The following is a 26838-nucleotide window of genomic DNA, read 5'->3' as shown; positions in this document are numbered from 1 at the left end:
AAATTTTCGTTCCCTTAGTTTTTTTTTTTTTTTTTTTTAAATGAAGAGAGATGACTTATTTTGGGTGGAATTAAAATTAGATATATGAGCTTAATGCTGTTAGAACATGCTGGGAAGCATATGATCGGGAAATAAAGACAGGTTGTTGGTGAGGTTTTCTAACACCCACATAGTTTAATAGACTGCCTTTCTGTTCTTCGACTTCATCATCTTGCTGTACAGTTGATACTTTTTTTTATATTAAGAATACTCCTGTAACTTCCCTTTTGAGAATTAGGCCAACATAATGAATGTACCTGATTATTTCTAGTTTTGTTTATAGAGTTTTTTTTTAATCAATTAAATATAAGTAAATGTTCTACTCACAAATTTGTGTCCTTTTATTTTTTACTGTTTTGTGTGAAACAAATGCAAATGTATTCATGTTGCTAATGTTTCATATGTTTAATACTTAAGTTACTTCTTTAGTTGTACAACTGACTTGGGTTACTAAAATAAATTATTTTACTCTATAATATATAACTAAGAGTTTTTATGTATTTGTTTAAATTTTATTTTCACTACTCCTATAGTGCTTCATGGGGTGTGAAGGGATGGGAATAAATTTATTTTCAGTAACTTGTGTGATTTCTAGAAAACAGGATGTTTTACTTGAAATTTTATTTTAAATAAAGTCAAGATCCCAGCTCAAGGATCTCTTCATTCCTGGATGAGGAACCTTGGATGTGACTCTAGCTTTGGTGTTTTTCTGAAATAAACCTTGGCATTGTATTTCAGTAGTCTTGTTCACTTCATCCTTGTCATTTTCTAATTGATGTTGTCCTCCTTTCTTTTTCTGTTGATGGTACAGGTGAGCAAGTAGAGCATGCTTATGGAAAATAGAGCATAACTGCTGACCAGTGTATTGCTTTTAGGGAAGGGAGTAGGATAGGAGGAATGATCCAGGGAACATTCAATTAACTGTACCGTTAATTTTTTTTTTTTTTTACAACAAAAGAATATTTACATAAAATTTCATGTAATAGAATAAGAAAAGTTATCTATGTGAATGATTGTTTTAGATCATAAAGGATACTTCTCTTGTAGACAAGTTTTACAGGAACCATTCATTTTACTTGTAAAATAATTTTGCTCAGGCAAGTTTTTCCCAGGCAAATTTTTATTGATGGAGATAGCTTCTTTTCATTTAGAAGCTGGAGGGAAAGTAAGGCAATTGATGAATTTTATTAATGTGTTTACTTATATCATTTCATGTTTCTAAATTATCAGACTAGCAAAACACCTAAGATAGAAGGGGCAGAAGGCTTAAATGAAGTCCGATTTTACTAATCCTACTTAATATTTAAGAATTGTGATAATGTCATTTGAAAAATAAATCTTCAAAGTCCTTAAGGTCTTCAGTGTCAACATATTCTAAACCCCTGTATCTTAGGTTCACTTTTTAACACAAAGTTCTCTTTTAAAAGAAAAACTCATCAATATCATTAATAATTCAAGACAGGAACCAAAATATAAAACTACATCAGAATGAAATAAAATATTACATGAAGAAAATGTAGGGTAAAAAATGTATAACCCATTTTTCTAGCTATACAACACAATATTGAAACAATTTTCAGACACACTGGAAGGGGAAAGATAAATAAGAAAGTAACTCTAATTTAAACAGAATTAATACAGAAATGTTCTAAAAGCAAAAGAAAGAAAAAAGGAAAGAGAGCCTAACTGCAAAGGTATCTTCAAATGTCTTCAGTCATTTACTTGATGAGATGACATTTGATAGTGCTGAGATCATGTACTGATTTTCCCAAAGGGCTACCTCTTAAGTTGAAGAGAAAATTATCCTAGTTTAGTGGAAAATACTGTTTGCTAGGAGTATCTGCCACTGCCCTAGTTAAAGGGGGAAGGGATGGCGGGGGCACAAATATGCATTTGTTGCCTTCACTTAGTCTCAGGGTAAGCAAATCTGTACCAAAATAAAATAGCCACGTATTTCTGGATACTAATATTGATGTGGAAATTGTCATTTTTTGAAATTCTTGACATTTTCTATTATAGAAGTAATGTGGGTCTCTAGTAATCTTATAAAATATAGAAAAATATTTTTTAAATTTCACAATTTCCCATTCTAGAGAGAACCGTTAACATTTTGCTATATTTTCTATGGATATACATAAATTGCTTTATATTTATTGGTGATCATACCATATATGCCTTTGTATTCATCTTTTAAAAATTAGCATTATGTCTTAGAAATTTTCTTATATTATGTGACCCTTTTAAGGTAAATTTTATATTTATTACATTTACAATAAAAGTAGAGGCATCAAAATTACATCTAATTATAAAGACTACATATTATTAGTCCAAGGTTTTTCTTCGGGATTTGAGAGAGGATGGGAAACTATAACATTTGAGGATGGAGATAGGTAACATACTTTTCCTATTCCCACTCCTGAACATTTTTAATTAAAAGGAAGGGGAAAAAATTTTCCTCCAGAGTTCTTAAAAACTGCTCTTTAGGCCAGCATATTATTATATATTAACTATACACTAATTTTATATAGCTTAATATATCCAGAATAAGAAATAAGGTATTTACAATGAATTGTCTTCCCCCCCCCCCCCGCAAAATAAAATTACTTTATACCTGCAGGTGGCAATCCTTTAAAAATATTTTATAGTTGAATTATAAGCATATTTTAAACAGTTGTAGTTATTCAACCTGCTGTGTTAAAATGAAGCAGTTATTCTGCCTTCCTGAAGAGTAAGAATAGCACATAATATAATGTAAAAAATATATATATAAGCTTAAAAACACAAAAAGCTATATGTTACAGTGCCATGCTAAAGCAGTAAAGGTTATTTTCATGTAATGGAAATTTAAAATGTCAGATCACTCTTGGTTAAACACTATAAAAATAGTGAATCAGTATAGAAATTTAGGTATTTTAATTTAGCAAAAAAACATTTTATCATAGGTCAGTTTGAGGCTAGTATTAATATTTAGCTATATAAATAGAGAGTGAAGTTTTTCACAGCATGTTAAAAGAACATAAAGTTCTTTTTTTTCTGTCACCCTCAGGCACATTTTGCAATAATTTCTCCCAGATACTAGAATTCTTGTCCTAGTTATTAGTCCATAATTAATTAATCATTTGAAATGTGCTAGGCATTGTGCTAGATTGTACAACCTCAAAGAAAGTTGAGGCATTAGCTCTGTCCTTCAGCAGTTTGTGATATAGTAAGTATGATAATAGAGGTGAGGTACAAACTTCTATAAGAGCACAGGTGAAACAAGCTCACGGTGGGGCAGAGGAGATTAAATGTGGCCGGGCCTTAAGAATAAATAGTTTCCAGGTAGCAGTGATGGAGAAGGGCATTCAAGGCAGAGGAAATGGCTTAGAAAAGGCACAGAGACACTGAAGTATATTGTCTATTGGAGAAAGAAGAGAATCTTTTGAGCATGGGGCACAAGTGAATGTGAGGAAGAGAAGGTAGTAGAAGAAGGATAACTTGGCATCCAAATTGGAAGGTTCTGGTGTGTCTTGTAGCCATATTACTTTATTCTCCAGATAGGAAATCATCATATATTTTCGAAATAGAGTGATTAAAGACATTTTGAATAGGAAGAAACAAAAGCAGAAAAAGCAATTATGAATTAAGGTAGGGACAGTGAAAGTGAACAATGCCAAGTGCATATCTAAAGCTATATCCCTGTATTTGGATATGGGTCAGCTAACTGTAAGTAAAATTAAAAATTTAGGCAGTGCTGATAAATTAATGATAGACTTGAAAACCCAAATCCGAAAAGATATTTGCACACTGATGTTCATAGCAGCATTATTCACAGTGGCTAGGGCATGGAAGCAACCAAAGTATCCTACGATACTTTGTATTACTCAGCCATAAGAAGAGATGAAATACTGTCATTTGTGACAACATGGATAGATCTTGAGGTAATCATGCTAAGCGAAATAAGCCAGACAGAAAAAGTTGAAAATCACATGATATCACTTATATGTGGGATGTAAACCTAAAAGCAACAAATGAACAGGACAAACAAACAGACTCATGGATATGGACTATAGACTAGTGGTTACCAGAGGGTAGGAGTGGGGGGGAGGTAGACGGGTAAAGGGGGTCAAATATGTGGTGACAGAAAGAAATCTAACTACGGAATGAATATGCAGTGTAAATATCATGCCTTACTGTTAAAAAAAAAATAACTAGTGGAGCTCACCATTATGAATCTATAATTACATAGACTAGAATGTTGGCAGAAGAGTCTTTCAAAATCATTCATCGTATTGGCCTTTTTAAAGACATTTTTGAAGAAAGCAGCATGATAGTTATACTTTTAAATTTAATCAGTTGATTGAGGAAAATATAAGATAAAAACCAGTTTTAGAAAGCATTTTTCAATATTTTATTTAATTACAGAGGCATCTACATATGCCAGGCATACCTCCTTTTATCATGTTTCAAAGATAGTGTATTTTTTACAAATTGAAGGTTTGTAGCAGCCCTGTTTTGAGCAAGTCTATTGACGCCATTTTTCCAACAGGCTCAGATGATGGTTAGCATTTTTTAACAGTAAAGAATTTTGAAATTAAGGTATGCACATTGTTTTTAAAGACAATGCTATTGCACACTTAATAGACTACAGTGTAGTATAACTTTTATATGCACTGGGAAACCAAAAAATTAGTCTGACTCATTTTATTGTGATGGTCTGGAGTTGAACCTCCAATATCTCTGAAGTATGCCTGTATTTGAAAAATAGTGGCACACATGTGTGAGACAGTCTACAGACAGTGTATAGCATAGCGGTTAAGAGCTCAAGCTCTTGAGTCAGAACCTAGTTTGAATCCATGGCTTGCTAACTTACAACTTTGAACAAGTTACATGTCAATCTGTGCCTCAGTTTTCTCATTTGTAAAATGTGAATAATAATTACACCTACCTTATAAATGAGTTAATGTATGGAAACAGCCTGAAATTGTACCTAGCATAGTGTAAGCACTATTGAAAATGTTTACTATTATGATGATGATGCCATACTGTCTTGTATAACATGCAATAAATTAAGAGACCTAATTGTGGTTAAATTTTTCTTCTGTTCTTAGATTCTTATTCTAATGAATAATTTTTGGGACCCTGGAATAGTATGTTATTAAAAAGATGGTTATTTTAAAAATTAGTGTTTACAATTTTCCTTCACCCTCTTTGAGATCTCTGCTCACCTCTTACCAACACATGCCTTACTTAGAGTTATCAATCCTCTCTTCTTTCTCACCTATGGTTCCTGGAGAGAACTAATTTCTAATTCTTCATGAAATCATGTATATATAAGAATTAACCTCTCTCTTATACATCTGTAGTGTTACTAGTAATGTGCCCTTTTTGTGAGAATTGGCAAAACAGTCATTCAAATGATTTTCTGTGGTTCAGATGAGGAACCCTAATTGTCAGAGGAATATTTTATATATATATATATATAAATAAATTTATCTTGGCTACTGGGTTTCATAATGGTACTGATGTCTCTCAAGGTCTCTTTTGTATTTTCTAAATTGACTTTATGTTTTGGAAAATTAGATTCACAGCAAAATTAAGTAGAAGGTACATAAATTTCCCATTGTGCTTTTTGAAAATCTCTGTAGTCTTTATCATTAAGCATAAGGTCTGGCACACAGAAGAGTAAACAAATTCAGCATTTTCAAAATGGTTTAATTTTTTGGTTTGTTTAGATAAAGTTTTTCCTGCACTGAGATCTCTGTTTCCTCTATACATCTTAAAATTTGTCTTTCACATTTAAGTCTATTATATACCTGGAATTTATTTTTCTGTTTGGTGTGATTTCGAGACAATTGTGGGGTGTTTTTTTGTTTTTTCGTTTGTTTGTTTTTTGTCTTTGTTTTACTATATGGGTATGCCCAGCACCATTTATGACTAGTTCTCTTTTCTTCCAGTCAGTGTTAATGTCATGTCTTGATATCATTTTTTTTTTCTGTATATGCCTATATTTGGGTCTAAATTTTCTTTTCTGTTCCTTTGATCTGTTTGTCTATCCTTGCATCAATACCAAACTGTCTTAACTATTTTAGCTTTTCAGTAATTCATAATATCTGGTAGGGTAAGTCCTTTTACATTTTATATGCTATTTCTTTTTCCAAATATGTTTTAGAATCAGCTTGTGAGTTTCCTTGAAAAACCTTGTTAAGATTTTCATTGGAATGTGTAGATTCATTAGGAAGGAACTGACATCTTTATGATGTCATTCATAAATATTTAGGGAATATTTAGGGAAATATTCATGAGTACCTCTGTTGCATACTGGGAACTGGGAACATGGTAGTGACTAAAACTCACAAACGTCCCTGGATTTAGGGAGCTTTCATTCTAGTGGAAGGATAAAAACCATAAACCAGATAAATTATGTGCTTTATTATTCACATTAGCCAAAAACTTGGAATGATCTAAATGTTCATTAAATGTATATTCATACAGTCTAATACTACTCATCCATATAAGGGACAAACTGCTTATACATGCAACAACACAGGTGAATCTCAAAAATATACTAGGTGTAAGAAACGAGATACAATAAACTACATATCATATTCCATTTATGTTAGGTTTCTACAAAAAGCAAAACTATAGCAATAGAAAGCAGATCTTTGGTTGTCTGGGTCTTGAAATGGGAATGAAGATTGACTGAAAAGGAGTATGAGGGAACTCTTTAGGTAATGCAAAGTGTTCTAAAATTGGATTATGGTGATGGTTGCACAATTGTATGGATTTACTAAAACTTATGAATTGTATACCTAAAGTAGTCAAATCTCATGGTATGTAAATAATACCTTAATAAAATTATTTAAAATAATTTTTATGCCAACACAGATGAACTTTCAACACATGCTAAGCCACAAAGAAGACAGTCACCAAAAAACCCACATGTTCTACAATTCCATTGGTGGTCATTGTGAGAAAATAAGGAGTGACTTGCTAATGTGTATGGGTTTTTTTTCCTGCAGGATGATAAAAATGTTCCAATATTTCTGTGGTGGTGATAGTTGTACAACTCCGTACAATTCAATGGTTTACACTTTAAGTGGGTGAATTGCATGGTATGTGTTATATCAATAGAGCTGTTACAGAAAGTAAATGAAATTATGAACTATGTATGAAGGAGAATTAGGAGTGGTGGTGGTGGTGCTGGGGAAGTCCTCACTGAGAAGGAAACAGTTGAGTAAAGAATTGAAAGAAATGAGAGGTTGGGCCAGGTGGATACCTGGGGGAAGAACTTTCTAGGAAGAAAGGATAATCAGTGAAAGATCCTGAGAAGAGAGCACATCTGGCATGTTTGAGAAACAACAGTGAGGTCGGTATGGCTGAAAGGGAGCAAGCAAGGAAAGGAGCTGTAGAAAATGCAGTTGGGAGACGGGATCAAGTAGGGCCATTGTAAGGACTTCGGTTTTCATAGTGAGGGAGATAGGGAGGCAAGGTAGAGTTTTGAGTAGAGAAGTGACATGGATTTTTAACATGGCTGTTCTGAAAATAAACTGAAGGGTAGCATGAGTGGAAGCAGGGAAACTAGTTAGAAGGCAGCAGTCCAGGAGAGATATAAGTGACTTGAACTGGGGTTAAAGAGAAAAGTCATCAGTTTTTAAATATATTTTGAAGGAAAAGCAACAAGATGTTATATTTTTTGGCCAGAGAAACTGAAAGGGAGAGGATTGAGGATAAGGCAGATTTGTGGGGGAAATGCCAGGAGTTCTGTTTTTGATATGTTAGAGAAGCCCATCAGACATGCTAGCACAGATGTGAATAAGCAATTTGGGCATCTAAATCTGGAGTCCAAGGAAGAGGTCCTCAGGTAAAGATTGTATGTAAAGTCACGAGTCCTCCAATCTACCACCACAATATCCTTAATAAGACAAGATGGTATTTTCCCTTAAGATAGGCTCTTAGAAATTGTTAACCTTCAACTCTGCCTCCAAAGAGAATAAATACGTTAATTTTCTTATATTTTAGGATCTTCAGGATGAAGTTCAAAGGGAAAATACTAATCTGCAAAAGCTACAGGCTCAGAAACAGCAAGTACAAGAACTCCTTGATGGACTGGATGAGCAGAAAGCCCAGCTGGAGGAGCAACTCAAGGAAGTCAGAAAGAGATGCGCTGAGGAGGCCCAGCTGGTAAAGTCTGGCCATTTACTGCTGCGGATCTATACCTGGCTTAAAATGGAAACACTCTGCTTCTTGTTGTTCTTAGGTGGCACGCTAATCAATAGTTTGGGCACGTGAAGGAAATGGAAAATGGTTCATTGAGAAATTATAGGCCCTCTATAGGGAAAATAGGGCACTTAATATACTATTTTTCTAAATTTTAGTTGAAAATATGGTACTTATGTCTACAACTCTCCATTTTTCCCCTAATTACCCTGTTCTATTAAAACCTTACATCAAAAAATATGAAAACATATTGCACTATGGAACATTTTAATAATATTTATTTTTTGAATCCCCCTTTCTTCTCACCTCCATTTTATAGATCTCATCTTTGAAAGCTGAATTAACTAGTCAAGAATCACAGATCTCCACTTATGAGGAAGAGCTGGCCAAAGCTAGAGAAGAGCTGAGTCGCCTACAGCAAGAGACAGCAGAACTGGAGGAGAGTGTGGAGTCAGGGAAGGCTCAGCTGGGTCCTCTTCAGCAGCACCTGCACGATTCACAGCAGGAACTCAGTTCAGTAAGTCTTCGCACCAGTGAGAAATAACATTCAAAGGGGCCGTCACGTCCTTTTAGTAAATAATATTTTCTCAACTTATCTCTCCAGTTTTTTTATTCCTTTTTCAGTCATTTTATGCAAACTGGTTTCTTGTCACCTGTCATAAGTTAAACTATCATATATCTAATACATCCGATGATAATCACTGGAGTCATAGTTCAGAGTGTAGGCTGTGTAGTTGGATGGTTTAAGTTTAAGAGCTAGTTTTGCCACTTACTACCTAAATCACTTTAATATCAGATTCCTCATTTTTAAAATTGGAGAATTAAAAATAACCCTAGAGCTGCTGTGAGGATTAAAGGAGGCAAAACCTTTGAGACCTTTTAGCATAGTGTTTGATACATAAATACCAACTAAGTGTTGCTTATTTCTATAAATAATAACCCAGTGTCTCCCTTTTGTGATGCTCATTTTGAAATCAATTTTTCTTATTTGGCAACCTTTATTTTTTTAAACTAGAAAATGTTTTTTTTATATTAGATGCATATGCCATGTTGTGGTAGGTCCTTTGCTTTGTTATTTCTAGGCCTTCATAACTGAACAATATTTTATAGAATGATAGCAGGATGGTTAGATAGGAGTATAGGGAGCACATAGCTGTTGACTTAAAAATAAAAGGGCCTTTCAAAGTGACAGACTAAAAGAAAAGCGTTTATTGGATATCAATAAGAATAGCTATTGGGATCTCATGGATTCAGGCCGAAGCCCAAATAATATTCCAATTAAGAGACAAAGGTGATGAGTATTTATAGAAAGGGAAGGGGAACAATTACATCAATAGAAGGAAGGCATTTCTATTGGTGCAGATAACATAACATAGTGATATTAATTCTAAACAGTGTTTTTAATTTTCGGTCCAGTAGTTATAATAACTGCTTTCTTATTATCTTTGCAAACAGTTCTTTGGGACACAGTATTGCCCTAGGCCCAGTCCAAAGATTATTTTGCCCTGTTTTAACATTCCAAAGGTTTGAGGCATAAGACTTGCCCAAGGCAGCTTCTCTGGCATGGTAGCTCCCAGCTCCATTTTAAACTGGCTCCATTTATTATTTTTTTGGACATAACCCATTCCCTTTATTTTGAATTTGAACAAACTGAAACCATAATTTTTTTGAGGTTTATCCATGTTGTACATGTATAAACATTATATTCCATTGAATGCTCATAAAGTATTTTGTTTATCCATTCACCAGTTGACGAACATTTGAATTCTTTCTGCTTTTTGGCTATTATGAATAATGTTGCTGTGAACATTGGCATACAGTTCTTTGTGTAACATATGTTTTCATTTCTCTTGGATATGGAATAGGTTATATTATAAAGTTATGTTTAACTTTTCCTTAACTTTAAATTGCCAAACTGTTTTCCAAAGTAGTTGTACCATTTTACATTCCCGCCAGCAATATATGAGGGTTTCAGTTTCTCCACATTTGTACCAACACTTTATTATCTTTCTTTTTTATTATAATCATTATACTAGGTATAATGTAGTATCTCAGTATTTTCCTGATGACTAGTGATATCAAGTATCTTTTCTAATGTGCTTTATTAGCTATTCATATAGCTCCTTGGACGAAATGTCTATTTAAATCTTAACCATTTTAAAAATTAGGTTGTTTGTTTTATTATTAAATTACAATTTTTAAAAATATATTCTGGATATAAGTTCTTTGTTAGATATTTGATTTGCAAATAATTTCTCCCAATCTTTAGCTCTTTTTCATTTTATTTTCATTGACTTTTTTGAAAGTAGATTTCTTTCAAACGAAAGAGCATAAATAAAAAAAGTAGAAAGGCTTCTGGGTATTATAAATTATCATTGAGAAAATAAAACTGTTTGTGAGCAAGGAAAATAGCCTCAGTAAACTGTACTACCAAGTGTGCCAGATGTATTTGGTATCTGTGGAGGAATTACATCCTCGAATCTGACTTCCAGACCTTAAGAATAAACATGCCACTTTCTTACATTTGACTCAGTGGCTTGTGTATCTTTCCCACAGAGGGCAGTATATTCCCTCTGGTCTATAAAAATGAAAATCTGGTTATAAACTAGTCTGAGACTTTCATTGCTCTCTAAAGCTTAAACTATAGCTTTTCTGGAAAAAGGAATAGCTGAAATAAAATTTTCTAACATACTGCATTTTCTTCTTCTTACCTAGTATTTGAAGCAAAACAAAACAAAAAAAGCAAAGAACCTTTGACCTTAAATCTATGTATTTGTACTTATACAATATATACTATTTTATCCAAGTATTTTGAAGGCGTTCTGATAGTTTATTGCACTTCCCTTTCACGATTTCCAGAGAGCTTGTGTTAGCTGCATGACTGATTTTTTTTATGTCATCTAAGTTTATACAGAGACAAAAGAAGACCACAGGCTTAGTAACAGGTACATGAGAGAGCCAAACACAAGATTGCCTAGTTTTGTTCAAGATTTTGATTGTCTCAGAAAGAACCGTGAGGAATAAACTGTCCTAAATGGAATTGATAAGCAAGTGTTTCCACTTACTGCGTCCCTTATATGATGGGTATTATTTTAGTGTCAAGGTTTTAAATTTTTGACTGCAAGGTTGTAATAGGTATTAAAATTTACTCAATGGTCATGATAAAAAAATTTTTAACAATGAAATAGAGACTAGGAAACATCAGAATGCATTACATGTAGTAAGGATAAGTATTACTTCATGAAATGTGATTCACCAGTGTATGTGCATGTGTATGTGTGTGTTATAAAATCATGTATAAATTATATAATTGAGTATATTTCTATATTTTATGTGTGTTTATGTATACATATATACACAGAGAGTTATATCCAGATATATGCATATATATATATATTTATTGAGTTAGGATGTAAAGTCTATTTCTATGAATTAAAGTAAAAATTTTGTAAGCCTATAGCACTAGGAATGTACCAGGTATATGCTGTACATGATAAATGTGTAGTATTTTTGGATTGTTAGTTTAAATTCTAAATACAATGAAATTTGATAGATTTATATGGTTTTTAATGCCAACTGTTTATAAGCATAATACTTGTGTTCATTAAGTGAACAGATATTAAGCACTTATAGTGTGTATCATTGTGCTAGATGTTAAAAATAAGTTGTTGTCTCTACCCTCAAAGAGCTCAAGGTTATCAACTTTTTTAAAATGGGGTAAATCAGTGGAAAAGGAACAGAAGAAAATATCATTGCTTTAAGAGTGGGAAATGGAGCATGCTAGGCACTTTTACACAGGATGTCCATCATTTACATAGTCCTTTACATTTTACAGAGCTCTTTCAAATGTATCTTTTGCTTTGTGTAACAGGTTATTGTTACTACCTTTTGGATTAAAGAATAGCGGGTTGGAGAGGTTATTCTAAGATCACCAAACTAGAAGGTGACAGAGCTAGGTTTACATTTATCTCCTAATCCAATAGTCTTCTTTCTTAGGTTACGACCCTGAAGGATCTGTAATAAATAGCAGATTCCAAATTGAGCATCTTAAAAACCTTAGGGGGAGATAGGTACTAGACTTATTGGGATGATAATTTCATAAGTTATATAAATGTCTAATCACTAAGTTATATACCTGAAACTAGGATTTTATTGCATGTCAACTATAACTGGAAAATAATTAAATAGGTTTCAGCCTTAAGGTCTTAAGGAAAAAAAAACCTTATGAGGAAAAAAAACAGTTGGTAAACAGCTTTAATTTATGAAATATTAATAGGTAATTTTTATGTTTGCTAAAAATAAAAAGCACAGCATGCTAACAAACAAAAATATTTAAAATACATAGTTTATGAAAAATGGGAATATTCCTTTTCATTAGAAACATTTTTTGATTCTACCGTCTCAATTTTTTTGAGATATTTGTGAATTATTTTTTATTATAGAGGTTAATATAACTACTTTTTCCTGCCTCTGATCCCCAACATTTTTTTTTATATATATAAAAATTTATTGAATTCTATTCTCTATGTGCCACTATTGTCCTAAGAGTATAAAGTCACTTGGATATTGGGATCAAAAAACTCTGAGTGCCTTTATTTCGCATATTTGGCATAGCTTAGATTTAGAGACTGCTGCCTAGAGCCCATTAATAAAATGCCAGAGCTCATTTTACCTTTGTCTTCGCTGTTCTTTTTCCCAGTAGGAGTATGGTAGGAGTATGGATGGCTCCAAAGCCTATGTACTCTCCTTCAACTTCCTTTATCTCTTCTAAAGCTTTACTACAAAATCTTCTCTTGCTCTGTCACTTTGCTATCTTTTCCCCAATACCCTGACCCTTTTTTTCTTATTATACCCTAAACAACCATCAGTGTGCAGATACTCAAACCATAATTCTTGGAGCTTTCAAAAGGTGTACAAAAGCAAGTCTATGTTTTGGAATTTCAAGAGAAGTTACTGGGATAGATTACTGAAATCATTAAGTCATGCTTCATTCCCAGAGTATTCTCCTTATGGAAGCAAATTTATCCTTGACCAAGTCCAGGGGTATAGTGATGTAGTTGCTTGTCTTTCTAATAATAAATTGTTGTGTACTTCTGCTTTGTGTCGACAGATGCAGATGAAACTGATGGAAATGAAAGAGCTGGAAAACCATAATAATCAATTAAATTGGTGCGGTAGCCCACACAGCATTCTTGTAAATGGCGCTACAGATTATTGCAGCCTGAGCACCAGCAGCAGTGAAGCAGCCAACCTGAATGAGCATGCTGAAGGCCAGAGCAACCTAGAGTCTGAGCCCATACACCAGGAGTCTCCAGTGAGTCTAACAGTTCCATAACCATCATAATCAACATCAGAAAAAAACTTGATTTAGGTCAAAGTTTTGTTGACATCAAACCTGAGAGAAATAATGTGGCCTGCTTCATCTGAGGACAATTGAGATCCGCACCCCCCCCCCCCAGATGCAGAGAGTGGGTACTGATCCAGCAATTCCAACAGTTTTAACTAGTATAAAAATGTAATTTTATCCAATGTATTTGTTATAGAGCATGTTTTCAAAGCAGTAGTAGTTCTATAGATAGGAACTTTTTCGAACAGCTTTTGTATACTCTCATCCAAAGCTAAAAGGAATTCTTTATTTCACAGTGTTAAAAGATATTTATTTACCAGTTATTTAGAGAGCACCAACTATGCACAAGAGTGCTGCTGTGTTATATGCGAGAGCTACAGAGACAAAAAACAAAAGAACCCTACCTTCACGCAGCATACAGTCTAGTAGTATAGCACTGTAAAAGGGCTGTGACAAAGGAAGCATGGGATATTCAGGTAGGACAGCCTGGAGAGGGCTCAGAGAAGATGTAGGGAAAGCTTTACAAGTGACCTACACAGCAAGAAGGGGTTAAGCAAAGATGGTGGTGCATTCCTGGCAGAGAAAACAGTATTAGCATTGGTATGAGGTGCAAGAAAACATGCCGCACAGGGTTGTGAGAAGTTTTCGGAAGATATCTCATGAAGGTAGAGAGAGTACTGTTAGGAGACGAGGCTCTCTCCCAGTGGGCACCTGCATTACCTCTGGTACTTCATCAAAATATAGATGCCTGAGCCTCACTCCAAGCTTGTTGAACTAGAATTTCTAGGATGGAGCTAGGTACGTATATATTTAAAACAAATTCCCTGGTTGATTGTGATGTGTACTTAGATAAAATTGACCACTTATAGGTCAGAAGGGGCCAGAGAGTAAGAAATGTGGATTCATCTTGAAGCATTGGGGAATTTGTCATATACAGTGAGGAGCCATTGAAGAATTTCAAGCAAGAAGTGACAGGATTAAATTTATCTTTTAGAAAATGTGGAAGATGGATTAGAGGGTGAGACTGGACACACAGAGATATGTTAAGAAACTGTTGGAATGGTCTGTGTGAGAGTTGTTTTAGTCTAAACTTAAGCAGTAACAAGATGGATGAGTAAAAGAATACAAATTCGAGAGACATTAAGGATAAAAAATGAACAGATTTGATTTCATTTAGACATTACAGTCTTGGACTCATTATAGAATATTATTTTAAGTACAAAAGATAAAATTACTAGATTATGCTTCAAAGACATAGGGTAGTAGGAAATGGAGATTGTCCCTGCTATTTCTTAAGCCTTATTAATCTACTGATATAAATCCAGAAAACAATGGGAAGCCATTGAGGGATTTTTATCCAAAAAGGTCAAGATCAGATTCGCAGTTTAAAACTACTACTTTGACTGCTATAAGGTGGAGAGTTTGGAAGGGCACATAGTACAGGCAGGAAGGCAGTTAGAAGGTTACTACAGTAATTGGACTAGAAATAATGATACCTAAGTGGATGACAGTGACAGAGAGGATGGAGAAGAAGGGAAGGGTTTGTGAAAGAAGTAGGAAGTAGACTCAGTACAACTTTGAGGCTAGCTGAAGGATGACCAACGGGAAGTAGTTAAGAAAGACCTAAGGTTCTCAGGACTTCGATGCTTAGCAATAGATACCATTTTCCCAAGGAAGATTATAAGACATACCATTCAGTGAATATGTTCTGCTTGTCTTTTTAAAATTTCTAGTAACTTCTGGTTATTTTTGATTTCATTTTCCTCTGCCAAGTAGAAAATACATCGTTAGTTCATGTAGCATTAATATTTTGTAGGTGAGAAGTAGTCCAGAGATACTGCCTTCTGGTGTGACTGATGAAAATGAAGTGGTTACTGCAGCTGTTAATGAAAAAGTTTGTCCTGAATTTAACAGTGACAGACATTCAAAAGAGGTAAAAATAATTTTATCTGTAAATGTTCTTATCGCTGGTTTCCCAAAATGGTTTATATATTTTAGGCTAAGGAAAGGGAAAAATATGTTAAATGAACTTTATGACCACAGAAATATTTGCTGTATTACCGTTAGTTGATTTTTCAAAGCATATTTTTTTATTTTAAAATGTTACCTTTTTAAAACTTTGGTTCCTAAAAATATTTTCTTATTAAAAATTATTTTTAGGAAGATCCATTTACTGTAGAATCAAGTTCACTGACAGATCCAGTTACAGACACAAACTTGGATTTTTTCCAGTCTGATCCTTTTGTTGGCAGTAAGTACTCTTATTTTTATATTATAGATTTACCAAAAAGGCTTTTTAATAGATAAACTGTATAAAAATTAGGGCTTCAGTTTTGAGGGCCTAGTCATTATAGCAAAAATAGAGAGTTAAGGTTTTATATGCTCAAATTTTAGTATTTGTCCTCTTCAGGAAACTAAATTTTGAGACTAAGCCGTTGATTTTTTCCTCGGAGCCCCTGATAAAGGGTATGTTTCTTCTTCAGAATAAGGACCAAAAGAAAGAGAGTTGGGCACTCTTAACCAGCAATTATTTACTAAAAGTGCCAACAACCATGCTTTAAAACAGTGGAAGCAATAGTGGTTAGTAGCCTGATTCCCTGCCCTTCAAGTGCCTACAATCTTATTATAGAAACTTAAGTTTATTAAATTAAAATGTCTAATGTCAGTATAAACTAGGCTAAATACCACTGTGTCAAAGCTCTTTTTGCATTTTATTATTTCCAAAATCACTTTGTGAAATCAACAGGTCAGTTTATATCAGTTTTAAAGATGGGAAACTGAGGCATATAAAATAATTTGCTTAGAGTCATTGCAGAAATGAGCCTAGATATTAGAACTCAAATCTTTATTGAGCTATATAAAATGTTAACAGGTGCATAAATTGAACCTTTAAATACAGAATTAAATGGTTTAAGTGTATTTACAGAGTTGTATAATTATTGCCAAGATATAATTTTGGAACTTTTTTTTTTTTTATCACCCCATAAAGCAATCCCATAACCATTAGAAGTCAGTTCCCATTCCCTAGCCCTAGCTATAGACAACCACTAATCTACTTTCTGTCTTTATAGATTGGCATGTTTATGTGATTACACAATATGTGTTTTTTTATGTCTAGGTTCTTTCATTTAGCATAATATTTTCAAGGTTTACTCAATGTTACACTATGTTTCAGTACTTCATTCCGTTTTGTTTTGTTTTGTTTTTTTGATGGGTAACATTGGATGGATATACCACATTTTATTTACTTATTGGTTTATGGACATTTGAGTTGTTCCCACTTTCTTGGCTATTATGAGTGATGCTGCTGTGAACATTTATACACTTCTTATTATCTATTCTTTTGATAATAGCCATCTTAGTGGGTGTGAAGTGATATCTCATTGTGGGTTTGATTTTTTATTTCCCTAAAGACTAATGTTGTTGAGCATCTTTCTGTGTGCTTATCGGCCATTTGTATATCTTCTTTGGGGAAATGTTTATTCAAATCATTTGTCCGTTTTTTAATTGGGTTTTTTGTCTTTTTGCTGTTGACTTGTAAGAATTCTTTATTTATTCTGAATACAAGTCACTTATATATAATTTGCAAATATTTTCTTGTGTTCTGTTGTCTTTTCTTTATTTTGATGAAGTCCAATTCATCTTTTTTTTTCTTTCGTCACTTATGCTTTTGATGTCATATCTAAGATTCAGAGTCATGAAGATTTATGTTTTCTTCTAAGAGCTTTATAAGTTTCAGTTGTTAAATTTAGGGCTTTCATCCATTTTGAGTTAATTTCAACATATGGTGTAAGATAAGGGTCTAGCTTTATTCTTTTGCATGTAGTTACCAGCTGTTTCAGCACCATTTGTTGAAAAGACTATTCTTTCCGCATTGAATTGTCTTGGCACTCTTGTCAAAAACCAAATGACCATGAATGTAAGGTTTTATTTATTTATGACTCTTCAATTCTATAAGAATTTTTACTTCAGTGAAGCTCACCATCTTTGTTTCTGAGATGGTAATGGGTGATACTCATTCCCATACTATTACGAAGAGCAGAGATTTTGTTAGTAAAATTGTTGATGTCAGGACTGTCTTTTACCCATCTATCTGTAACTTCAACTTGTGATCAAGAACTATAGTTGGCTCTAATTCAAATTTGCCTTTCCTCTTTATTTTTTAAAATATTTCCTAAAGGTAGGTGGCATTCATTGTTTAATCTGCTTTGAGGTGGAGCTAACAAAACAAACTTTGCTTTAAGAAACTTTGCTATTGTTTTAAAGTTACCCTTTAAATAATGGTGCCACAACAGTGAATATTGTTATTTTGATTTTTGCTTATTTATTTTATCACAGGTGATCCTTTCAAGGATGATCCTTTTGGGAAAATTGGTCAGTATTATTGAGGTCCATCTTAGCTTAAATTTTATTTTGTTTAATTATAAGCTTATATTGTATTTAAGAATGAGAACTCTCAGTTGGGTATTATAGGAAATAGACTTTTTGTTTAGTTTTAAAACTGATCGAAGGCCCCACTAAGATGTTGTATGTGCCTAACATTTTCAGAGAGAAAGTGGTAGATTCTTGTGAATTTGCTTAATTACCTGTTAGCTTCACTTTAAAACAATTAGTGTTTGTGCTTGTGATAATATTTACACTGATTTCTCCTTATTAGCTATGATTAGATGGGTATAATGAGCTATACTACTTCAGGGTTTAGAACTTTTGTTTCTGTAAGATTATAGCCTAATCCAATGAGTGCAAGAAAAGGAAACACCTTAAAGAATAACTAAATGTTGGGCTTTTTAAGATATTTTTTTTCTGGGATTTTTGCATTAGAATAAAGCAAATTGTGTACTGGTTAGTTATGCTTTCCAAACCTCTTCCAAACTATTGGCTATGGAAGTGGCTCCATAGTGTAGCGATTAGCATGTCTACTTTGCTCGCAGAAGGTCCTGGGTTCACACCCCAGTGGAGCCATGGTCCATGGTCTACAGCCATGCCACCCTGAACAAGTCCAATGCCTGATTTCAGAAGCTAAGCAAGATTGGGCCTGGTTGGTACTTGGATGGGAGACCACCTAGAAAGACCAAGTGCTGTAGGCATAAATAATAATAATAAATTAAAAAACAAAAACCAAACTATTGGCTATTATACTTGAGCACAGAGAGAAATACATTTAGAAATTTTCGTTATTTCTTTAGTTATGATAACATAGAATAAGGGTCTTAAAATGGAATTCCTTGAAATTATATGCTTATTTTTAAAAATAAGTTTATTAGGTTAAAAACTCATCAAACCCAGAAAGAAATCTGTGATCCCTTCCTCACCCCACCCCCAAAATTAGAATCACCAGTTGAGAGAAATTATTTAAGCCTCGCACACAGGAAACGTTTGTGTAGTAGGTGTTGGAATTATTGATATGCTTTGGGTGAATAATGAACAAGTAGGGAAGAATGTTAATTAAAGTGGTTAACTAGGTGGAACTGTCTATACATCATGATCAGTAGTCATAATACAAAGCGCCTAACTTAGCTTCTATAGGAGTTCAAAATGTCTTTTATTATGGCAATCGTCATGCCTTCAGGTGACAGGAAACTCAGTGTAATATTTTTTAGTCTCTCATATTTGTGCTGTATTTCTTTAGATCCGTTTGGAGGCGATCCTTTCAAAGGTTCAGACCCATTTGCATCTGACTGTTTCTTCAAGCAATCTTCTACTGATCCTTTTGCCACTTCAAGTACTGACCCTTTCAGTGCAGCCAGCAATAGCAGTAATACATCGGTAAGTAGGAGGGTTTAAAACTGTTAGATAGATAACAAGTGTTCTAAGGGAGTTTCTTGAAATATACAGTGATGAAAGAATCCTCTTTTAGATTATTTCCAGTAGGCCATATGAAATTTTTAGTTTCATTCAACCCATCTAGTTTTTGATTCAGAGTGGTTTTTCACAGCTTGATCACCTACTGGTATTAACTAGAATAATTTATGTCATCCAAAAATCAAATTCACCCTTCAAAGGACCAAATATTATTTCACTGGGGATATTAAAAATAAAGGACTAGAAATCCACACACCAGTTTTAAGTAAAGCTTTTCAGAAATGTTTGGTATGTGTTATTGAAATCATGAAAATCAGTTTAAAAGGAAAAGCATTGATGTTTTAGAAAAATAAAATCACTTATTTTATAGACACATCTGGAATGTTAATCTTGTAAAACAGTATAAATTCTCATTGAATGGCAGACTGTTGAAAACATCATAGTACAACCACCACTATTTAATAAGCACATAGTACAATTCAGGTACTTCTGTGCGCTTTCCATTCATTGTTCCTAATCGTCACATCAACCTTGCAATGTAGGTATTGGTGTTTCTATTTTAACAGTAAGGACACTGGTACTCAGGAAAATTAACTTAATGTAGCCAAAGTCATACAGCTTAGTGCTTTAACATCTGGAGGCTTTAAAAACAAAATATATCATGGATATATAAACATTCAAAATAATATAATGAAATATTTTAACAAACTGTCATGTACCTGTCACCCAGTTTCAATAATCGTAATTTTGGAGGGTTTTGTTTTGTGGCTTATTGTTTGAAGCAGAATTTTCACATATATAAGTAAACCAGATCCGAAAAGGGTCAGTTGAGTGATAGGCATTTGAAGCCAAAATTTTGTCTTTTAATACTCTTAGATTAAGAATTTCTTCTTTAAGGAATAATTGATTCTTGATTTTCATATTCTTGAATTACTTCCTTACTGTATTTGGTAAAGAGCTGCTTGGCCAACAACTGGTATTTTCCATTGATGTAAAACTGAGCAAATGCCTCCGTAACTGAATATTTGTGGTTTCCACAAGCTACTGGATACTGTTTTCCTCTCCAAACTAAACAACACTTAGTTTGCAGTGTGGACCCATTTGCCAAATTCTTCTTAAATTGGCTGCAACCTGAATTCTTTTCCTCTCACCTTAATCTACCCTCTCATTCTTCACTTGTATCATTTAAAGCAAGAAAGTCAAAGCAGCTCTTCCTAATTTAAAAATAAACAAATTTCTTCTATTTCTCTATCCTGGTGAAATTTTTCTGCCATTCATTTTACTTACTTTTTCTCTTTTCTCCCATTTTCTCCCCTTGCTGACAGCTTTTAATTTGTCCATGAAAAACAAAACAAAAAACATAAAACCAAATTGGCAGTATAATAACAGCTATGTTTATCTAATCTTTTCTCTGTGTCAGGCATGGTGCTAAGCTCTTTTCATGTGTTACCTGATTTAATCTTCATACTAATCCTATGAAGCTCATGTTGTTGTTCCCATTTTTAAGATAAAGTAAATGAGGCTTAGAGAGGTTAAGTGGTAGTAAATTAGTAAATGATAGAACTGAATTCACACCTATCTGACCAAAATCTAAGGTCTTCACCATAAGATTTAACTCATTTTTTTGTAGCTCCAAAACCCCCGATTTTTGTGATTTTCCTTTTAAAAAAAAATGTTCTGATTATGCCTCTAGGCATGAATCTCTTCCAGAAATTCCTGTTCCCTCAGGCTAGTTTCTGCTCTCAAAGGGATATAATTTTTAAAAAAACAGAACAACTAGTTTTTCTTTCTGTCCTAGCTAGTATATGATAGCTTTGCGTAGGTGCTAAGTCATACTGTCAAAGGATGGGAGTGGATGGCTTATATAAAAGAGATTTCAGTGATGAGTTAGGTGACCTTGTAGGCAGATTTGGGAACATTAATTTTATAAAATCATACCATCTAAATTTTAGTTATGAAAATTACTTTTGTGTACTAAATTGCCTAATTATCAAACTAAACAGAGTTTTGTAGCCACTTATTTCTTCAGGGGTCACACAATTCATCTCTTTCCCCATGCTGTCCCAATGGCCTTTTAGGGTATTTGCACAGTGTATGATGAAAAAATAGAAATTGAACCTGACATGCATGTAGGCGTGTTTTTATATTTCTCTCTATAATGGTACATAAAACTTACAAGCTATCATTTAAAACCAGGCCTGTTAGGTTTTTTTTCTCTCAAAGTCAAGAGGAGCCTCAGGGAAAGTTGTTACTTAATAATCATGTCAGTGACTGTCTCTCACACCGGTATTTAGGCTATTATATCAGGAACCATGGAAAGTTACTTTGCTATACGGACTAGCTTTGATTGCTATTTATTCATTCAGCAGATATAATCAGAGTATAAGCTGGTATGCTAGTTTTATAATATTGGCATCAGTTAAAATAAATACTATAATTTCAGTTCCAAAAAATTCCTTAGTATTGATTACTTCTTTAAGTCCCAGTGGACATTACATTTCTCTTTTCAGATATATTTGTTTTACTTAAAAATTTTTAAGTTGAGCTCTGCATTATCCTTTGACATTTGATTGTTATGTCTAATTTCTTGATGATTAGAAATGGATGACATTGATAGCCATGAGTCAGAGTGGAAAATAAATATCCCAAAACACTTTTCACATCCCTTTCACTTGTCTACCAAGTTTTTTGGCTGGACTCTTAAAAAGAGCCTGGTGCCAGAAAGAGAAAGTTCAGTTGTCCTCCTAAATATACAATTTGTTTGACTACGATTAAAAACTAAAGTAGAAAGACAGTTCAGTAGCAGGAATCTCTGGCTTCTGGTAGTCTCACTCTTTGTAGCCACTCACCTTTGCCACTTGATCCAGATTTTTCCTTGGCTTATTTGAAAGTGGCAGGATCTTTTTTTTAGCAGAAAGCTGTATATCTATCTATATATCTCTCTCTCTCCCTTCCTCCTTTCCCCTACCCCCCATACACAAGCACATGTTTCCTCCAAGGGGAAGAATGCTGAAACTATTTTTAGATAACAGTTAGAAGATGGAAATCTAGCATTTCCTGATGTTAAGTACTAGGATATTTAAGAGTTAGAATACTGTGCATCCTAAATGCAACCTGTCATCCTGGAATAGGAAAAGGACATTAATGGGAAAACTGGTGAACTCCAAATAAAGTCTATAGTTTATATTTTTGTACCAGTATTAATTCCTTAATTTTACTAGGTGTACCATAGTTATATGAGATGTTAGCATTAGAGGAAGCTGGGCAAAGGGTATATGGGAACCCTGTATTGTATCTTCAACTGTTCTAGAAATCTAAAATTCTTTCAAAAAGAAAATTTAAAAAGTGCACATCTATACAACTAGCAAAATTATAAGGAGAGAAAAAGAAATGAATACCACCAAAGTCAAGATAATGATTACTTCTACAGAGATTATGGTTGGAGAGTACACGAAGGCTCCTGAGGAGTTGGCAGTACCTTGGGGAGTGATTACATGTGTTCACTTGATACTTATTTGTTAAACTGTACATATTTCTCATATACTTTTATGAATGGATATTATGTTTCAAAATAAAAGATTAGAAAATGATATGTATCATTTCGATTTAATAAGATTGGTTATCAGTTAGGGAAGACGCTTCCTAATGTTTTGTATTCCTTAATGAACTTAGAGTTTGTAAAGAATATTTTCTTTGGTATGGCAATGAAGTTTCAGCTATGAAGTGTTACCTCTCTCAGTCATGGTTTTGTGTAATTTGTGTAGGTAGAAGCATTGACACACAATGATCCTTTTGCTCCTGGTGGAACAGTTGTTGTTGCAGCTAGTGATTCAGGTAAGGAAATAATTTATCAAATTCTTTGAACAGTAAACATTACCCTTTTTCTTAAAACCTTTTTTTTTTTTTTTTTTTTTTTTGGTCTCTAAATGTGTTTGTCCTATTTAGTATAGCTTTAAAATCATTACATTATTATATCCAATTGTAATCTACTAATGATAAAAATGATTCTAAGTGTTTATATTTCTCTTTCTACTTTTCTTGTTATTCAGTATCTCAATATTATTCATGTTTAAAGATCTTTTTAGAATATATATAGAAAAGCCAGTAGCATAGTACAAATAAAAAATTGTTTTTCCTTTATAAAAGCAGTGTTGCTGGCAGTTTCAAAGTCAGTATCGACTGTGGGTCTTGGTCTAAATTTTAAAATTAGTGGCTTCTAATAGGTGATGATAATAGCTTTGCAAACAATGGATAGGCTCTTTTAATAACACAGACAGAGAAAAGTGTTATCCTAGCATCCAGTTTTTATGCTTTATTTTCCATTTATCTTTTTAATAATATTTTCAGTAATATTCCCATGTTAAAGATCAGGAAACTAAGGACTAGAGCATCAAGTTAATCAAGTTTATACAGTTTACTAGATTTGAACCACATATCAATTTGCTTCTGAATCCATGTCCATTGATCTTTCCACTGTATTATCCTGCCTCTTATGTACTATGTAAATGAAAAAATTAAGAAATTCTTGGAACCCAAAATTTGATGACAGGTACTGGGAGGATAGGGGAAGCAATCAAATGAAAAATGTTAAGGAAAGAAATGAAAGCATTTTAGTAAGAAACTTGGAAAAGGTCCGCAGAAGGACTCTTTGGGCTTGAGGGAGATAACTCCAGATTTCAACCTCACTGGGCTCTTATTCCAACAATAGCAACAAAAAATGATTAGGAAAGACGCAAGTTATTTAAAGCAACCACAGTGGTGACTTTAGAGATCATCAAGTACATCAGCTTTTTGGTCTCGGGATCCCTTTACACTTTTAAAAGTTAATGAGGACCCTCAGAGCTTTTGTTTATATGGGTCATATCACAGCATTTACCATATTAGAAATTAAAACTGAAAAATTTTAAACTTTAACATTTATTTAAGAACAATAATAAACTCATTACATATCAATATAAATAACATTTTTTAAAGAAAAGTAACTCCAAAAAATTGTGAGAGGAGTACCATTGTTTATATATTTTTTGCAAAGTTCTTTTAATATCTGGTTTAATGGAAGAAAGCTGGGTCCTCATATCTACCTCTGCTGCATTATGTTGTTTTGCTTGACATGTGAAATGAAAGCAATCTGGCTCACCTAGTTATGTAGTTGGAAAAGGGAGGAGTATTTCAATAACTTTTTCAGATTATTGTGGATATTCTTCTTTGATCCTATATCAGAATTCAACAAATTTTAGTTTCTTCAAAGTTGGTTACATTATGGAATATGAAACTATCAGTGAACTTTTCATGCTCTGTTAAATTAAAATACATGGGTTCATCTTGCATGTTGAATGAATCTTTAGCCCATATATCATTTTGTAACATGAATTGATCATTGGAAAGTATTGGCCCACTGAGCCTACACCTCTTCCAAATGTTGACACATTTCATTATAAATACTTTTTAAATTTATTAGTATCACCATTCATCTCATCAGAGACTAAGAATTGGTATAAGGTTAAGTTTATGAGGCAGATATAACTTTTTAAGATTCTAATTTTTACCCAAAAGCTTGAATTTTTATCATCTGCAACAAATACTGTCGGTTGTTTTCCATAAAATGACAGGCTCGCTTTGTTTATTTTGGAGGAGATGTTGCCAACTGCCAAAATCAGAATAACCATTGTTTGACACTTCTTTCAATTAAAAATGATATTCCATTAAAAAACCAGGTAGTTTAACTTTTTTCTCAGACCATCGTGGAAATGCTTTTCTTCCTGATAACCGTCAAACTTCCATACTCAGCAGAAGTGCTTTATGTGCATTTCCCATTTTGTCAGAATTTTAGAAAGATGTGTACTTATGGATCATTAATTTTTATTAAAACTAATAATTTTTCTTGATTCACCAAGGACAGGCATTCTTTAGTGCACCTGACCTTTTTTTTTAACCCCTGCAAGTGTGTGATGGCGAGGAGTAAAATGACTGCCAACTAGTAGTTTGGTGCCACTGCCTCAATCCCCACCAGTAGTTTTACCCACCATTGGTTTTACAACATTGTTGCAAGTACCATCACAATGAGGAAGATAAATAACATCTTCATATTCTGGAAATAGTTTTGACCTTATAGACCTACCTAAAGGGGTCTTGGGACTTCTGAGGTTCATGGCCCACACTTAAGAGAACTGCTGCTCTAATATGTTATAAAAGATTTTCCTGTTGCCCTATATTGTGCTGGTCTCTGTTCCCTCAGGATAGCTGGCTCCCAGGAGTTATCTGGGACAGATGTCTCCTTTTATTTAAAACGGGAGCAAGAGAATAATCTCAGTGTCCTGAAGAAAAAGCTGAAGAGTAGAGGCTATTTTTTTAGTTCTGTTTTTAGCTTAGTGCTTCTGCTTTTCTCACAATCCACACTTCCTGTGGTGATGGTGCCCATTTCTGTGCCTTCAACTACAGCCTATTTCCTGACGACTCCTAGGTTTAGTCTTCTAGTTCTGTACTCTCTCCAGAGCCTCCAGTACCTTCAAGTTACCTGCTGGGTATGTCCCCTTTGGTGTCAAGGTCAACAGTACTTAAAATTGAAATAATCATCTTTTCCAATTAGTCTCTCCTTCAAAGTGTAGTATAAACAAAAACAAAATGCAAACCTTTACCTCCTCCTACATTCTACTTTCTGTACTAATGACACTATTATTGGCCCTCAGCCAATCATCCTAGATTTCTCTATCATTCCTCACCTCCAGTAAATTGCTAAGTCCTATCAGTTTAACCCCCAAATAGTCTGTCTCCTTCTGCTCAGCTTTGTTTGAGCACACATCATGTTTTATCTGGACTGAGATATTAAATTGCCTCCAGTCTCTTTATCTGCCAAGCCGTTAATACATGACTTACATACAGAATTGTCTTTCTTAACATTTGATCATACTGCTAACCACAAATCTAAGTCATTAGCCCTGTGTTCCAAATGTATATGAGCGTAATGTTTATTATTATATATAATATGTTATTTAATATGTTATTCATATTTCATGTGTATATATTGGGTAGTCTTTTACTTAATGTGTCATAGTTATATGTCTGAAAGTAAAGTTGTTTACCCTATGAAATATAAAACAATACTAAACATCTGGATATTCCATGTCTGTTAATAGTATTACCATCTACTCAGTTGCCTAAGCAGAGACCTGGGAGCTATTCTAGGTTGTATCCCCGCTCTCCTGCCCCAGAGCTTCTGTGACATAGCAGAGGCTTACTAGTTGACTTCTTGAAGAAGTAAATAAATGGTTTGTTTCAAATCTGCTGCATTGTCGTAAGATTTTGAATTGAATGGAAATGTAAACAGTCCAGAGAGGTTGTTGTGATTAAGACATGAGTATTTAAGTCCAGCTGCCTGAACTTATTCAGATAGAATTGATAGTTCCTTAGGTTTTTTTTTAAGTCTCAGTTTCCTAAACTATAAAATGAGGTTA

At 33.6% G+C, this 26838-nt stretch overlaps 1 protein-coding gene across 2 annotated transcripts in view; it reads left to right on the top strand.

The window, feature by feature from the left end:
* EPS15 (epidermal growth factor receptor pathway substrate 15) overlaps nt 1-26838 on the top strand; it is a 107228-nt gene that overhangs the window by 68689 nt on the left and 11701 nt on the right. For both annotated transcript variants that reach the window (XM_036233861.1, XM_036233868.1), the window contains exons 14-21: nt 8041-8202; nt 8558-8755; nt 13349-13552; nt 15402-15518; nt 15746-15836; nt 17924-17959; nt 19215-19351; nt 23152-23221. In XM_036233861.1, coding sequence (XP_036089754.1) covers nt 8041-8202; nt 8558-8755; nt 13349-13552; nt 15402-15518; nt 15746-15836; nt 17924-17959; nt 19215-19351; nt 23152-23221 — 1015 coding nt within the window. The remainder of the gene's footprint in view (nt 1-8040; nt 8203-8557; nt 8756-13348; nt 13553-15401; nt 15519-15745; nt 15837-17923; nt 17960-19214; nt 19352-23151; nt 23222-26838) is intronic.

The sequence above is a fragment of the Rousettus aegyptiacus genome, unplaced genomic scaffold (genome assembly GCF_014176215.1).
Source record: "Rousettus aegyptiacus isolate mRouAeg1 unplaced genomic scaffold, mRouAeg1.p scaffold_m13_p_1, whole genome shotgun sequence".
NCBI classification, from domain to species: domain Eukaryota; kingdom Metazoa; phylum Chordata; class Mammalia; order Chiroptera; family Pteropodidae; genus Rousettus; species Rousettus aegyptiacus.
Note: the sequence above shows the minus strand (reverse complement) of the source record. Positions and strands in the feature narration are given on the sequence as shown.